Below are 17,223 nucleotides of genomic sequence, written 5' to 3'. Positions count from 1 at the left end.
CTACTATAGGTGGAGGCTGCTGGGCTGAAAGATTATCTGTTAGTAACCTGCCATCTAACCTCAATAGATGGCAGAAAAACAGCCATGAAGGGAGAGTCCAGACACCCCCATACAGCTGAGATGGATGGTCAGAAGAAATAAGCGATTGGGGGAGCAGAGACTCAAATTTGCCTTAATTTTTGAGTTATTCGATTTCACTGCCATTTTGCTAGATTATGGAGTGAAAAAGTAAAAAAAAAAAACAAAAAACAAAAAAAAAACAACAGGATTTTTGGTTGCTTACCGTAAAATCTGTTTCTCGGAGCCTTCATTGGGGGACACAGGAACCATGGGTGTATGCTGCTGCCACTAGGAGGCTGATACTATGCACAGAAAAAGGTTAGCTCCTCCTCTGCAGTATACACCCCACTGACCGGCACTAATTTCGTCAGTTAGTGAGAAAGCAGTAGGAGAAGTAACAAAAGAGTGAAACAGAACAGAAAACTCAACTGTAACCAACAAACAACATAACAACAGGAGTTGCAGAACATGGGTGGGTGCTGTGTCCCCCTCCCCCAATGAAGGCTCAGAGAAACAGATTTTATGGTAAGCAACCAAAAATCCTGTTTTCTCTATCGCTTCATTGGGGGACACAGGAACCATGGGACGTCCCAAAGCAGTCCCTGGGGAGGGAGAAGCAAACTACCATTAGGTCTGAGAACTCACCACCGCCACCTGCAAGATTCTTCTGCCTAGGCTGGTGTCCACCGAAGCGTAGGTGTGGACCTTGTAAAATTTGGCAAACGTGTGGATCGAAGACCAAGTTGCAGCTTTGCAAAGCTGCAGCGCGGAAGCTGTGTGGCGCACCGCCCAGGAGGCACCCAATGCCCGGGTAGAGTGAGCTCTAATTCCAGGAGGGGGGTACTCGATGCTTGACCCGGTAGGCTTCCAAAATTGCCGATCTGATCCAGTGAGCAAAAGTAGCCTTGGAGGCCGGCTGACCTTTCCGCGCACCATCTGGAATGAGGAAGAGTGAGTCTGTCTTCCGCAAGGGAGCCGTCCTAGCCAGGTAGACCTTCATCGCCCTGACCAGGTCTAGCTTGTTCAAAGGTGCGCTCAAGAGGGTGGCTTGGACCCAGACAAAAGGACAGAAGAACAATGTCCTCATTTAGGTGGAAAGTGGACACCACCTTAGGAAGGAAGGCAGGGGCCGCAGGACCACCTCATCCTGGTGGAGCACCAAGAAAGGGGGGCGACAAGAAAGGGCCGCCAATTCCGACATGCGCCGGATGGAGGTGATGGCCACAAGAAAGGCTACTTTCCAGGAGAGAAGGGATAGGGAAACTTCCCTGAGAGGTTCAAAGGGTGAACCTTGTAGAGCCTCCAGGACCAGATTGAGATCCCATGGATCCACGGGAGCGTGGTACGGAGGTGCCGCATGAGCCACCCCCTGAAGAAAAGTCTTGACCTGCGGTCGGGAGGATAACGTCTTCTGGAAAAGAATGGAAAGCGCCCAGACTTGACCCTGTAAAGAGCTGAGGGCAAGGCCCGCGTCTAGGCCTGCCTGGAGGAACGCCAGGATAGAAGGGAGTGAAAAGGACATGGGCGGAACGTCATTGGCCTTGCAGCAAGTGAAATAGGCCTTCCACGTACGATAATAAATTCTGGAAGACAATGGCTTTCTAGCCCGGATCATGGTGTGAATAACCAGATCCGAAAAACCTTACCATTTCAGAACCGCGGTTTCAACAGCCACGCCGTTAAATTGAGCGGCCGAGAATTGGGATGGCAGATTGGACCCTGAGACAGCAGATCTGCTCTGTCTGGAAGCTTCCAGGGGGCATCCGCGAGAAGGTTGACAATGTCCGCGAACCAACACCTTCTGGGCCAATCCGGAGTGATGAGAATGACTGGTACCCTTCCGCCTTGATTTTCTTTAACAGCTTGGGAAGAAGAGGAAGGGGAGGGAGGAAACAGATAGGGGAGCTTCAACTGAGACCAGGGAATGGTTATAGCATTGGCACCCACTGCGAGAGGATCTCGGGCCCTGGAGACGAATTGTGGGACCTTCCTGTTCAGACGAGACGCCAGCAGATCTACGTCCGGAGTCCCCCAACGACGGCAAAGCTGATGGAAGACGTGCGGATGTAAGGACCACTCTCCCGCCGCGAGGCCCTCGCGGCTGAGAAAATCGGCGGCCCAGTTGTCCATGCCGGGAATGTGCACCGTGGATATCGCTGGGACTGATACCTCTGCCCAGTGGAGAATCTTGGACACTTCCGCCAGTGCCGAGGGACTCTTTGTCCCCCTTGGTGGTTGACGTATGCCACCGCTGTGGCATTGTCTGTCTGAATCCGGATCGGCAGACCCCTGAGGAGCCTTTCCCAGTAAATGAGACAGATAAATCGCCCGTATCTCAAGGACGTTGATCGGCAGAGTTGTCTCTTGTGTCGACCACCGACCCTGAACAGTCCGATTGCTAAACACCGCACCCCAGCCGAGAAGGCTGGCGTCCGTTGTCACAATCTGCCAGTGAATCGGAAGGAATGACCGGCCTAGGGAAATGAGAGGTGACGTCAGCCACTAATTGAGGGACTGTTTGACCCGGGACGAGAGGCGAATTAGACGATCCAGGGAAAAGACAGACCTGTTCCACCGAGACAGGATGGCCTGTTGTAGCAGTCTCGAGTGAAATTGAGCAAAGGGAATCGCTTTGGCCGTCGCCACCATCTTTCCTAAGACTCTCATGGCTGACCGGAAAGATGGAAGCTGGGGGCTCTGCAGCGATCATACATCCCGTCGAAGAGAGATCATCTTCTCTTCGGGCAGAAAGACCCTCGATCGACGGGTGCCAAACAATAAGCCTAGAAACACAAGACGTTGTGTCGGAACAAGGCAGAAATTCCTTTTGTTGACGAGCCACCCGAATCTGGACAGGGTGTCGAGAACGATGCTTAGACTTTCGAGAGCCTGGGGAAAAGATGGAGCTTTGATTAGAATGTCGTCGAGGTAGGGAAAGAGGACAAGACCTCTGATCCTCAACAGGGCCATCAACGCCGCCAAATGGCAGGGCGACAAACTGGAAGTGGTCCTGATGAATTGTGAAACGCAGGAATTTCTGATGCCCGGGAAAGATGGGGACATGCAGATAGGCATCTTGAATGTCTATTGAGCACATGAATTCCTGCGCCTCCATGGAAGCGATTACTGAACGAAGGGACTCCATCCTGAAATGTCGCAGGCGGACCCTTTTGTTCAGTAATTTGAGATCCAGAATGGGCCGAACCGCGCCGCCTTTTTTCGGCACTACAAACAGGTTTGAGTAAAACCCTGTGAATCGTTCTGTTTCGGGAACGGGCACAATCACCCCGGAACTGAGAAAAGAGGCGATGGATGCAAAGAAACCCGGAACTAAGGCGGGGTCTTTTGGAGGTCGGGACTCGAAGAAGCGATCCCGGGGCTGAGAAAAGAACTCTATCTTGTATCCTGAGGATACAACTTCCCTAACCCAAGCGTCTTCCACCGAGGCAAGCCAGACGTTTCTGAAAAAAAGGAGTCGGCCGCCCAGTTGGGAAGGCGCCTCGGGACTTTGTTGATAGTCATGCCGATGTGGACCGTCCAGGTCTGGACCTGGAGGATCTGCCTTGGGAGGAGTGAGATCGCCAGGAGGGAGTGGGCCTAAAGGAGACCTTCTTCCTATCCTGGCGGGCTTGCGACCTTTGTTGGTTGGAAAAAGGTTCTGTCGTTGCGACGCGGCGGAAAGACCGAAAAGGCCGAAACTGACGCCTTGGAGGGGGTATACGAGGTTTGGACTGAGGGAGAAGAGAGCTTGTGCCCCCAGTGGCGTCTTTATAATCTGGTCCAGCTGGGATCCGAAGAGACGCGCTCCCTGAAAAGGCAGATTGGTAAGGGACTTTTTTGATGACAAATCCGCCTGCCAAGCCTTAAGCCAAATTGTACGCCGGATTGCAACTACGTTGCTGGACGCTTGAGCTGCGCAAGATGCGGCATCTAAGGAGGCAGAGACCAAATATTCACCTGCATGGGAGATCTGGTTGGCTAGCTCAGCCAGCCGCTCCGGCTGGGCTCCATCAAGAATGCCTTGGCGGAGATCCTCCGCCCAAGTAGCTATGGCCTTTGGTACCCAAGTGGAAGCAAAAACCGGACTTAGCACCGTCGCACCCGCTTCGAATGCTGACTTTGCTAAAGATTCTATGATCCTGTCGTTAGAATCCCTCAGAGATGCCACACCTGAGATCGGAAGGACCGTGTTGTTAGATAGCCTGGAAACAGGAGCGTCTACAGAGGGGGAAGCCGACCAGTTGTCGGTGAGCTCTTGAGAAAATGGATACAGCATGCCGAGACGCTTCCCTCTTTGAAAGCACCTGGTCGGATTTTCTCTTTCCCTGGTAAGGAGCTTGTCAAACTCAGAGTGAGAAGCGAAGACTTTGGAAGGTGCTTCTGCCCGTCTGAACGAAACCTCCTGATCTGAGGGTTTTGCAGGGGAGTCTGTGATCTCGAAAGTGTGGTTGCTCGCTGCAATGAGGTTCTGTACCGTAACCTTCATGTCCGCGATATGGTCCGAATCCAGCTCTAAAATCCCTTCGGATGGCGCATCCGAGAACGCTTCGCCTGACTCGGGGAGGAGGCACGGGAAGGAGACTGCTGGGAAGGACTATGTGGTGAGATGGGGCGAGGAGAGGATTCCGGCCAGAGATCCTGCCTGGGGTTTTTGCTGGCTGGCTCAGATGGAGCCTCTTGTGACCTGCTGGATCCTGCAGAAGTGTCCAGGGGCAACTTATCAAGAACGGCCACTAGGGACTGAGCCACCCTGGTGAGATCCGCCACTGATTGTGATAGAGAAGCCCACCCAGGAATGGGGGATTTACTCTCACGTGGAGCAATAGGGGGCTCCTGGCGGCGGGCTCAATGGGATTGCTGCAGTCGAGGCAGAGGGGAGTGGACTGACCTGAGGGAAGTTTGCGTTTGCAAGATGAACATGCAAAGTAATTGACTAAAGTGCAAGTGGAGGAAGCAGAACGACAAGCACGATCAGGCTTAGAGTTAGACATAATGAAAGAAAGTCACTGAAGCGGTGCCGGAAAGTTGGGGACAGGAGACAGAGGAGGGTGTCAGTCTGCAGTGCAGAGCTACTCACGGTCAGGTACCCTGTAGATACTTCCAGCAAGCGATGCTGCACAGCTCGTCTGGACCTGCAGGGCCACAGGCAGAGGAGACGGAGTCCGGCTGACAGGCTGAGAAAATGGAGGCAGCCTGAGAGGAGCAGGGTAGAAAAGCGCGCGCTTTCCTGATGAGACCGAGGAAGAGGGATGGGCGGAGCTAACCACAGTTAGGAGGCCGAAGTTGGAGCCGTCCGCAGACAATAGGCAGGCTAGGAGTGGGTGGTCGAGCGCCGCCTCAGGGGAGCATAACACGGAGGGAGAGAGCGGTGGATGGGCCTAAAACGGGCAGGAGAGAAGCCCGCCTAAGGATGAAGGCGGGGGGCGTGGCCGCGACGCAGAGCAAGGCCCAAATTGAAGCCAGGGCCTGGAGTAAATGCGGCGGCCGCCGGGAAACGCGGGGCGGCGCAGAGACATCGCTGCACTGCCGCGGCGACCGCTCCCGACTAGATCCCTGTCTGAAGCACGGCTGAAGATGGAATAAGATAAGTGCAGCCGGAGGGGGGGGTGGGCAGGGAGAGGAAAGAGGCTGTTACGGGGGGCAAATGCTGAGAGGAGCAGTGATTCCTCGGGAGACATGCCACTCAGGGGCCCCATACTTACCCTCTACCTGTTCCGTCTTCTGAGGAGGAAAAACCTGGGGAAAGAAGAGGTACCTTCATCATCCAGGTGGCATCCATGAATCCTGTAGAAGGATGTCCACGCCTTTTCCAAACCGACAGGCTCTGGTGGGCGAGTGGGTGGGAGACGGGGGACGAGGACCAGTCGGGATCGCCTGACACGCATCCGTGTTAAGGGCTCTTGGTCCTGCTGTGGAGAGCTATGAGGATATGGGGTGGCAGTACACGCCGTACTCATAGTCTCTTTGTGGGACTACAGATGTGACCAATCACTCTGTATCCCTCCGGAAACCTGAAAAGAAACGACGCACACTAAGGTAGATATGGGTCTAATGAAATACCCGTGTCCACCTCCTACTGACACTAAGCCAAACTGACGAAATTAGTGCCGGTCGGTGGGGTGTATACTGCGGAGGAGGAGCTAACCTTTTTCTGTGCATAGTGTCAGCCTCCTAGTGGCAGCAGCATACACCCATGGTTCCTGTGTGCTCCAATGAAGCGATAGAGAAATAAAGTTTTATTCTCAACGCTTCTTGGCCCTTTCAGACCTGTCCCGCCCATGGGTCCTCCAACCAGCTCGTTCTTCCATCTTAATCACTAGACAGGACTCCCATTCACTAGGCCTGCCCCACGCCATAACAGCGCCAAGTACATGGAAGACCCAGCCAGAAAGAAGATAGAAGAAGGAAGGTAAAAACACACACAAAAAAAAAGGCTGACTTTTTAGATTATATATATATATATATATACACACACACATACACTTTAATTAACTTCTGTTTCCTAAAAAACTGTAATGGTTTTCAACTTTATAATTTTCTTTCACAATCTATTTGTAGCCCCACTAGGAGGCTTGAAGCGGACATTTCTTGATCATGATATTCACGTTTTGGAATACATGTTGCTCCAAGCATTATGGTCTTTTAGTGATACAGATGAACAGTCTTATAGGCTTTTTTACGGCAGACCTGGGGGGTAGGAACCTTTCTAAGGCCCCTGGCAGCATTGGCAACCCATTAGCAATCAGCGATTGTGCATAATAAGCTGACAGAGGGAGTCCTCTCCCCATGTCAAACACCTTCAATGTGTATACGTTATAATGACGGCTATACGTGTTATGTGGCCTTTGGCCAAAAGATACTTTGGCCATTCTGACAGTCGCTCCCATACACAGGAACAGTTGCTCAGCCGAGCTCTCATGTATTGCCCATGAAAAAGCCTCCGAGAGACATTCCTATGGGTGGCTTATTTAAGGGAGAACGGAGCATTCTGCAGTCGACATGCCAGATCAATCAGTTGGTCGGTGCCCGCCGACATTAGCCTAATGTGAATAGGTGGCCTTAAACCACAGCATCTAAAGAGAAATGGTTGGGAATAGAGTTTCCATAATCCCGACATTCAAAGTGGATTTCCAGTGGTCAATTACATAGCTGCCTGCATGAGCATCAGGATGTTTGGTCATATCATATTGATTAAAAGCCTCCTATTTGGACAGAATAGTACGTTGAAATGTGTGGATGGGGTTGATCATAGATACATTTACAAGTTCAGTAACATCTTATTACTTTTACTCACTTATATAGCTCCATTAATTTCACAGCGCTTTACAGACATTATGCCATCCATGCACACTTACCGAGTCAATGAGTAATGTAGCAGAAAATCTTTTTTCATTTATACTTTCCAGGATGCCAAAGTTTCCTTTGTATCCCCCATTGAGGATTAGAACTTGCTTCCCTATTCCATAAAGACAAGGAACAATAATTACCATTTATCTAAGCCATGTAAGAAACCTCCACAATAACCAGGTTGCCTGGCGGATCGTAATTTAACTTTCACTTGGGCATGTGGCCATGTTCTTGTTTCACCATCTCTATACATCAATTGTACAATTTTTATTTTAATGAATTATTAATGTTTCCACATTCTGATTAAAAAGACGCCAACTAAGCCAGAGTTTGCATAGCTGGATCTCCCAGAAGTGACATCAGCAAGGTAGCGCACGCTTACCTGGAGCAGGGATGACCGTTTCTAGATGTGTCTGATCCAGCTTCAATTTGTCTCCGGAATCAATAAGCTTCACTACAGCCGTGTACCGATCAATCACCTCCTAAAGAAGAAATACATATGTGGACATGTCACGTTCTCTAGAAGCAAGCTTCAGCCATTTATTACAGTGTGATGTGCCTTATGATTACAACTGGAGACAAATTGATGAGAGGCCCAAACTAACCAACCAAACCTGGAACAACCGCCTTACCTTCACTACAGATTTTTTCTTGTAATATTTCTCCCCCAACTTCTTCGTTACAATTTTCACCACAATTTCCTAAAAGAAGTAAATTAAAAACAAATAGTGAATAAAAGAAGTACAGTAGAGTTACAGGCCATGTTAAACACCGTAAAATCCCTTTTCAGTTTTTACTCACACTGTGCGGATCCTGATCGAGTGGCCATCGCTGCTCTGGTTGTCTTTTATTGTCTGCAGTGCTGACGTCACCTTGATGACCAATATCTGAGCTCAGGGGCACATGCCGCTGAGTTCAGAGATTGGCTGCAGCGCTGCTGGCGTAATGTCAGCATTGCAAACAATAACTGATGCCAGAAGCAGAGACAGAGACTCTGTGCTGGACCAGGGGAGGGTAAGTACAACTCACTTTTAAAATTGTATTTGTTTTTTAAACAAACTGTAGTCAGGTGACAAGTGCTATCCGGAACCAGAAAACACTCTTAGTATGGAAATCATAGGGGACATTTAGAGACACTCAATGCCTCTACATAGAATTGAGCACACATACATCCACTAATTATACTGAAACTGTAAGCATTCACCAAATACATATCAGGCAAACAGATAAAATGAAGCGTACTTCTCAATGAATAATCTACCATCAGTTGGAATAACAAGTTATACAGAACACACTACAAGAGCAATATAACCCTTTTGTTATAGGAAGGTAACACTTGATATTCACAAATTAACCAAGTTAGAAAATAAAAATGTAAAAAAAAAAAAATTATACTGCTATATCTAAACATTTTCTGGAAGTAGGCAGCTTATAAATTATATAAGTGCCACTCATGACTTTAAATGCAATTCTGCCTTAAAGCGTGATGCACTGTTTAAATTGTATAAAATTGAATGTTTGTCTCAGAGCCAAGGAGAAGCTTAGCTTCATAAATCCTACTAAAATAACAGTTCATTGTATGCAATGTTTTTATATGTCATGTCTAAGTCTCATCATATCTTGAAGTAGTTACCAGAATTCAACAGATCATAAACCTAAGATGTTAATAAACAGCACTACGATGACAAAGATCCCCTTATATGTGACAGGGAGCATATCCCCTCTTATTGGTAAGTAGGGTGACAACGAAAAGAAAAGTTCATGAATATTTGCCCTCTCCCTTCTCCCCACCCGCTTACTGTCATCACTTGATGCCTTCTTCCTTCCCTTAAAGGGAATCTATCAGCAGGTTTTTTCTTATCTGAGAGCAGCATGATGTAGGCAAAGAGACCCTGAATCCAACGATGTATCACTTAGTTTACTGGGTGCACCCATTCTAGCACAATCAGAGCATTTAGATTTAGCAAAACAGCAGAGCTAAGAAAGCTAACCCTGCCCACACCAGGCTTGGTATATACACACAATACCAATAGACAGTGAGCTGCCAATCACAGGAGGGGGCGTGTCGCACTAGCAAGCACATGCCGCTGTGTCCAGCAATGATAAGCTTGTGGTGCTAAAACAATCATTGCAAACAAACATACCACGGAGCTTGATAAGAGAGAAATCCCTGAAATCTGTCTTTTACCCCTATTGCATGCTGTTTTCAGATTACATAACAAAAAACTGCTGACAGATTCCCTCTAAAAAAAAAAAAGAAGAAAAAAAAAGCAGGAAATCAGGATATAAAACTTTCTGTACTGCTTCCTGACATCAGAAGAGCTACCCTAAATCTTGTACCTACACTTTTGAGCCAGTTATCATTTGAAAGGTAAGATTCTGGGTTTTAAATAGTACCTCCAGGACCCAGGACTTGGGTTTAAATCACCGCTTCTAAATAATACACTGTAATAATACAAGGATTTGGATAAAGGATTTTACAAGTCCTTCACCGTAATCATTCTTGGTTTAAGCTGTGAAACCGGCCATACACTTTAATAGGATACCAAAATCTAAGCTCTAGTCTTTAGATTGGAATCACAGCAAGTGTTCAAAGCCGTATCCTAATCCCTTGACATTGTAAAGATCATACATATACATGAATTACAGGAGACTGAATGAGCTGCTTACCGGCTGCAACCAGTAGTCTGTTCTCTCAGTTTTCTTTTTCTTCTCTTCCATCTATATATACAAAACATACATATATATTAGTGGAAAAGACCAGGAGTCAGAGGAGAGACAGTCAACCCATTCCTACATGTCATAATAAAGGTCATGTCCTTTCTGTGCCTGGCTAGGAGTCCATGGCCCATTTGCCATGAAATATGGAGCTGGATGAGGCCAGTGATTGCCCCAGCTCAATTAATTCAGTACCAGGTAAAATGATCCAGATGCTGAACATGGCAACAGCAGGGATCGCAGCGATCATGCAGATGCTACATAGAGTGAAGTTAGCGCTAACTTCAATAAATCATTCATAATCAAAGAGCCAATGTATGTTTCTCTGCACTGTCAGAAAGGTAATACACCAAGTAAAACTTACCTCAATTATTTCATCAAGGGCAGATTTCTTTTTCTTCTCTTTGGTCTGGCTCGGTGTTGCATCTTTTCTTTTTACAGGCCCAGGCACTGTAGCGGATTTCAATGCATTGGCCGCGAGCGAACTGCTGCAGGAGAATCAGATTGGGAGGTAAGCCCCAGATGACATGCAGCTTGCAAAAATCCACTTCTAAAAAAATAGTCATTACAAAAATCTTACCTGGACTTCGAAGACGACTGTCCTGATGTACTTGCTCCTTTGCCCAAATTGAATACCACTTGAGGAGTAAAAAGAAAAAAATTAAACAATGAGCCACAGGCCCAACATACAAGAAAGAGAAAAATCTTTTAAAAAAAAAACACCCATAATTATTAGAGATAGTTCCGGCCATCCTGCAAGTTTCATCAGGAACTTCTTCAATCAGGACATTTGAAAAGAGAGGAGGAATATATACCATTACAGTAATAGATCTGAATTCTAAGGGAAAAGAAACTCCAAGCAAATGTGGCACAAATCACCATGGGATTTTTTTAATACATCCACTTCCAGTGAAAATCTATTACTAAAAGTTTAATTTATTTTCTTTAAAAAAATATTTTTAAAATACAGTACAACATGTTTTGGTTGCTATTTTGACAGTGCAGCCTTCATCAGGTAGAAAAAAAAAAACCAAACATACAAAATATTAGGAATAAATTATTAAACCGTAAGGGTATGTGCACACGCTGCGGAATGCTCTGTGGATTTGGCCGTGCGGATTTTGTAAAATCCGCAGGTAAATCTGCAGGTCAAAAGACCTGCGGTTTTACCTGTGTATTGCTCTGCGGTTTTGCCCTGCGGTTTTTCATCTCCACAATGGAGGAGATGGCAAACCGCAGTGGAATCCGCAGAAAGAATTGACATGTCAATTCTTTCTGCAGTTTTGAAACCGCAGCAAATCTGCGCGGGAAAATTCCGCAGCGTCTGCACAGCAGTTTTTTTTTTCCATAGGTAAGAATGCTGGGATAATATATATATATAATAACAAAAGTTTGAAAAATGTTTTCAAAAAGGTTTTTTTTGCTTGCTTTTTAATGGGATGAATTGATTCATGTAGAGATGATAGTAGTATTTTTGATAAAGTATTAGAGTGAATTATATTTATAATTATATTTACACTTTCAAATATTTTTATGTTTGTTCACAACAATGTAACACCATGTATTTAAAAGCCCTACACTGTTATATTATTTCATACATAAGAAAATGGAGTCTCTTTAGATGCTACCATGTAGATATTTGTCAAGGAGGAGAACCCGAGTGAGATTTCGGGTCCCACCCTGCTAATCCCTTCTAGGAACCTTCATAAATAAGAAAGCTTTGAGGTTGTAACATCACTATATATAGTGCTTTTGTATGCTACTTGTTTTTTTTTTAACCTGATGAAGGCTGCACTGTAAAAATAGCAGCCGAAACGAGTTGTACTGTATTTTAAAAATGTTTAAAAATTTTTTTTTCTTTTTTTGAGAAAATAATTTAACTTTGAGTAATAGATTTTCACTGGAAGTGGATGTATTAAAAAATCCTATGGTGATTAGCGCCACAATCGCTTTGAGTTTCTTTTCCCTTAGAATTCACCACCTATGTAGAGCCGAAGTAGGATCAACACATAGTTCTTCAAAGTGAGCTGCACACCTTATTGGATTATGGAAGACTCGGAGGAGAGGTGCGTGAGGAACTGATTCCTTGAGAATCTCAACCTGCATTTCTTACTGACTGAAGGTGAGCATAACCACAACTAAAATTTTTTTTTTTCTACTGGTAAAAAAGTATTACGCTCAGAGGAAGCTCCACACTTTTTTTTACCTCTCTCCCTAAACCAGGGTATTTCTAAAAAAAATAAGTAATACATCTGAAGCATGCCAGCCTACAGCGCACCCCCACAAATCATCCCTCCTCATATTTAAAAAGGTCAATACCTAGAAAGAGGATTTTTCTGTGAATTAGAAAGCTAACCCCCCTTGTGTAACTAGAGAAAACGAAGTCAAGTGCAAACCCAAGCCATGCTCTACTCACCAAACTAAGGGACTCGGGCACTATGTGCGTTTCCTTCAGACCTGCAATCATTACACCCGATTTCCTAATATATTTGAAAATGGCTTGTCTTTCTGAATTGTCTCTCATGCCTTGGATATTCTGTGAGGTCTTGTAGGGACTCTGTGAACCCTCTCCATTGCAAACAACGAGGAGAGAGACTTTACCGAGAATCTCCAGGCACTTTTCGAAAAACCAGTCAGGATCCCTTCCCTCCACTTTCTCCAGGACGCCGACAAGCCGGACAATGACAGAGTATGAGCCAAGTGTCATAATTGGCCCAATTCTCTCATGCATATACGGCAGTATGAGCGAGCCCTAACTGCCATCTGCAGGTTCCTCTGCTTCAGCTTTCATCTCACAAGCAGACAGTGTTGCAGTACAGCAGAGCTGTAAGGACGGCAGAAAATGTGCAAGAAGAAACAGCTCAGTTCTACTGGTCTGTGTTAGTTACTGTCTCACACTGGTAACTCCCTCTTTCATGTACAGTAATCTCTGGAGGCAGATTCTCATGCAGGTCAGTGTCCGGACCATAATCCTGAACAGTTCATTTATATGCAAGAAAAAAAAAGGACTTCCCTGGAATAAGACATCTTATTGCAGATATCAAGGCATCATTACAATCAGCTTCATATGCTCCATGTGCCCATATAGACAGCTTAGAAAGGGTGATCCTATTGACAGATTCCCTCTAAATATTTAATTACAGCATGTCTATAGAATAGGCCATTTATTACAAGTCCAAACATTTTTGATCCACTTTCCTCAAGGCAAAGCCCAACTGCATCCATTTACAAAATGAACGGAGAGCTTTCAGCACAAGAGCACGGCTCTCTCCACATACATATTGTACACATTGGAGGAAGAGTTCTTTGCTCCTGTGGTTATGTCATAAATGGGAAAACTTTTAATTGGTCTGAGATTATTCTGATCACTTAAAAAAAAAAAGAAAAAAAAAAACAAAAAAAACCCTAGGTCAAAAGTAATGGAAACATACCTTTCTCTTCCTCGTTTTCTCTATTTAATTCTGTGTAGACAGGGGTCTCCTGTAAATGCAAAGATTCAAATTTACAGCATGCCAGAAACCAAACTCTTCATTATCCGCTGCTGCTCTGGACTGTATATATTGTGACTATATATCAGATGTCGCACTAATGACATTACATCACAAGGATTCTACGGCGGAAAGGATGTCAACAACTTGTGTCAGACATAACTGAAATCATTAAGTAGCCCCAAATATCCTAATTACTACCACATATTTTCAAGATATTCCAAGACTAAATACGTTTTTTGGAATTGTTGCTGCCAATGGGGCAAATAAAATCATGGGATGCATTAAAAGAGGCATAAATGCTCATGACGAGAACATAGAGTACTATGTACAACTATGGTCTCCGGTGTATAAGAAAGATAAAGCTGAACTAGAGCGGGTGCAGAGAACAGCAATAAAATTTATTAACCCTTCACGAAATGACGCATGTTGCCTTTTATGCAGGCTCAACCGCTGAGTCTGCAACTGACTTAATCAGTCACCATGTGCCTTTAACAACCACAGGAGCGGTGCTCCGCCTGCGGCTGTTAACCTGTTAAAAATCCTGCTGTTAATCACTGACAGTGGGATTTAACACGAGTCAGCTGGAGATCATGATTTCTGCAATGCATAGCCGAGCTAAAGCCCTATAAAAAAAAAAAATACACATTTGATATTAGAAGTGTCTGATCTATCAAAATATAATATAAATAAATCGGTAACCAATGAAAAAACAAATCCTGCAGAATTACAGGTTCTTTGGCCACCACCGCAACATTGTAATAAAAGGAGATCAAAACATATCTATCCTAAAATGATATCAGCAAAAAGATCAACTTAGAGTGCAAAAAATGAGCCCTCATCCAGCTCCATATCCCAAAAAATGAAAACATTATGGGTCTCGGAAAATGGCGAGATAAGGAAAAAAAAAAATTTTCCAAGCAAACTTCTACATTTTTTCACCACTTACATATAAAAACAAAATAAATTAAAAAATACTACACATGTTTGGTATCTGGAAATTTGTACTGACCTGGAGAATTATGGCGCCTGGTCAGTTATAACATATTGTAAACATTGTAAACAGGGGTGGATTAAGGGTAGCCAGGGCCCGGGGCAGTTCAGACTCTGTGGGCCCCCCTTGTCACGTGACGGGGGTCACGAATCGTAGAGCCACACTCTACATAGAGAATAATGGGGCCTCCAGCACCGACCTCCACCTGCAGAGCCACACTCTACATAGAGAATAATGGGGCCTCCAGCACCGACCTCCACCCGCAGAGCTGCACTCCACATAGAGAATAACGGAGCCTCCAGCACTGACCTCCACCCGCAGAGCCGCACTCCACAGAGAATAATGGAGCCTCCAGCACCGACCTCCACCCGCACTCAACATAGAGAATAATGGGGCCTCCAGCACCGACCTCCACCCGCAGAGCCACACTCCACATAGAGAATAATGGAGCCTCCAGCACCGACCTCCACCCGCAGAGCCGCATTCCACATAGAGAATAATGGAGCCTCCAGCACCTACCTCCACCTGCAGAGCCACACTCCACATCGAGAATAATGGAGCCTCCCGCACCGACCTCCACCCGCAGAGCCACACTCCACATAGAGAATAATGGAGCCTCCAGCACCGACCTCCACCCGCAGAGCCGCACTCCACATAGAGAATAACGGAGCCTCCAGCACCGACCTCCACCCACAGAGCCACACTCCACATAGAGAATAATGGAGCCTCCAGCACCGACCTCCACCCGCAGAGCCGCACTCCACATAGAGAATAATGGCGCCTCCGGCACCTATCTCCACCCGCAGAGCCGCACTCCACATAGAGAATAACGGAGCCTCCAGCACTGACCTCCACCCGCAGAGCCGCACTCCACATAGAGAATAATGGAGCCTCCACCACCGACCTCCACCCGCAGAGCTGCACTCCACATAGAGAATAATGGAGCCTCCAGCACCGACCTCCACCCGCACTCCACATAGAGAATAATGGGGCCTCCAGCACCGACCTCCACCCGCAGAGCCACACTCCACATAGAGAATAATGGAGCCTCCAGCACCTACCTCCACCCGCAGAGCCACACTCCACATAGAGAATAATGGAGCCTCCAGCACCTACCTCCACCTGCAGAGCCACACTCCACATCGAGAATAATGGAGCCTCCCGCACCGACCTCCACCCGCAGAGCCACACTCCACATAGAGAATAATGGAGCCTCCAGCACCGACCTCCACCCGCAGAGCCGCACTCCACATAGAGAATAATGGAGCCTCCAGCACTGACCTCCACCTGCAGAGCCGCACTCCACATAGAGAATAATGGAGCCTCCGGCACTGACCTCCACCCGCAGAGCCGCACTCCACATAGAGAATAATGGAGCCTCCAGCACCGACCTCCACCCGCAGAGCCGCACTCCACAAAGAGAATAACGGAGCCTCCAGCACCGACCTCCACCCACAGAGCCACACTCCACATAGAGAATAATGGAGCCTCCAGCACCGACCTCCACCCGCAGAGCCGCACTCCACATAGAGAATAATGGCGCCTCCAGCACTGACCTCCACCCGCAGAGCCGCACTCCACATAGAGAATAATGGAGCCTCCACCACCGACCTCCACCCGCAGAGCTGCACTCCACATAGAGAATAATGGAGCCTCCAGCACCGACCTCCACCCGCAGAGCCGCACTCCACATAGAGAATAATGGAGCCTCCACCACCGACCTCCACCCGCAGAGCCGCACTCCACATAGAGAATAATGGAGCCTCCAGCACCGACCTCCACCCGCAGAGCCGCACTCCACATAGAGAATAATGGAGCCTCCACCACCGACCTCCACCCGCTGAGCTGCACTCCACATAGAGAATAACGGAGCCTCCAGCACTGACCTCCACCCGCAGAGCCGCACTCCACATAGAGAATAATGGAGCCTCCAGCACCGACCTCCACCCGCACTCCACATAGAGAATAATGGGGCCTCCAGCACCGACCTCCACCCGCAGAGCCACACTCCACATAGAGAATAATGGGGCCTCCAGCACCGACCTCCACCCGCAGAGCCGCACTCCACATAGAGAATAATGGAGCCTCCAGCACCGACCTCCACCCGCACTCCACATAGAGAATAATGGGGCCTCCAGCACCGACCTCCACCCGCAGAGCCGCACTCCACATAGAGAATAATGGGGCCTCCAGCACCGACCTCCACCTGCAGAGCCACACTCCACATCGAGAATAATGGAGCCTCCCGCACCGACCTCCACCCGCAGAGCCGCACTCCACATAGAGAATAATGGAGCCTCCCGCACCGACCTCCACCCGCAGAGCCGCACTCCACATAGAGAATAATGGAGCCTCCAGCACCGACCTCCACCCGCAGAGCCACACTCCACAGAGAATAATGGAGCCTCCACCACCGACCTCCACCCGCAGAGCCGCACTCCACATAGAGAATAATGGAGCCTCCAGCACCGACCTCCACCCGCAGAGCTGCACTCCACATAGAGAATAACGGAGCCTCCAGCACTGACCTCCACCCGCAGAGCCGCACTCCACATAGAGAATAATGGAGCCTCCACCACCGACCTCCACCCGCAGAGCCGCACTCCACATAGAGAA

At 47.4% G+C, this 17,223-nt stretch overlaps 1 protein-coding gene across 1 annotated transcript in view; it reads right to left on the bottom strand.

Annotated features, from left to right (window-relative positions):
- Window positions 1-17,223, bottom strand: part of KIN (Kin17 DNA and RNA binding protein) — a 65,124-nt gene that overhangs the window by 506 nt on the left and 47,395 nt on the right. Inside the window, exons 6-12 of the mRNA XM_073589032.1 lie at window positions 13,557-13,605; window positions 10,706-10,763; window positions 10,490-10,613; window positions 10,078-10,128; window positions 8,040-8,108; window positions 7,790-7,889; window positions 7,416-7,516 (exon numbers count right to left, since the gene is read on the bottom strand). Of these exons, the coding sequence (XP_073445133.1) occupies window positions 7,416-7,516; window positions 7,790-7,889; window positions 8,040-8,108; window positions 10,078-10,128; window positions 10,490-10,613; window positions 10,706-10,763; window positions 13,557-13,605 (552 nt within the window). The remainder of the gene's footprint in view (window positions 1-7,415; window positions 7,517-7,789; window positions 7,890-8,039; window positions 8,109-10,077; window positions 10,129-10,489; window positions 10,614-10,705; window positions 10,764-13,556; window positions 13,606-17,223) is intronic.

Source organism: Dendrobates tinctorius, unplaced genomic scaffold (genome assembly GCF_039654945.1).
Source record: "Dendrobates tinctorius isolate UK_male_01 unplaced genomic scaffold, ASM3965494v1 ptg000105l, whole genome shotgun sequence".
Classification (NCBI taxonomy): domain Eukaryota; kingdom Metazoa; phylum Chordata; class Amphibia; order Anura; family Dendrobatidae; genus Dendrobates; species Dendrobates tinctorius.
The sequence above is the reverse complement of the archived record's forward strand: the minus strand, read 5'-3'. Positions and strand labels throughout refer to the sequence as shown.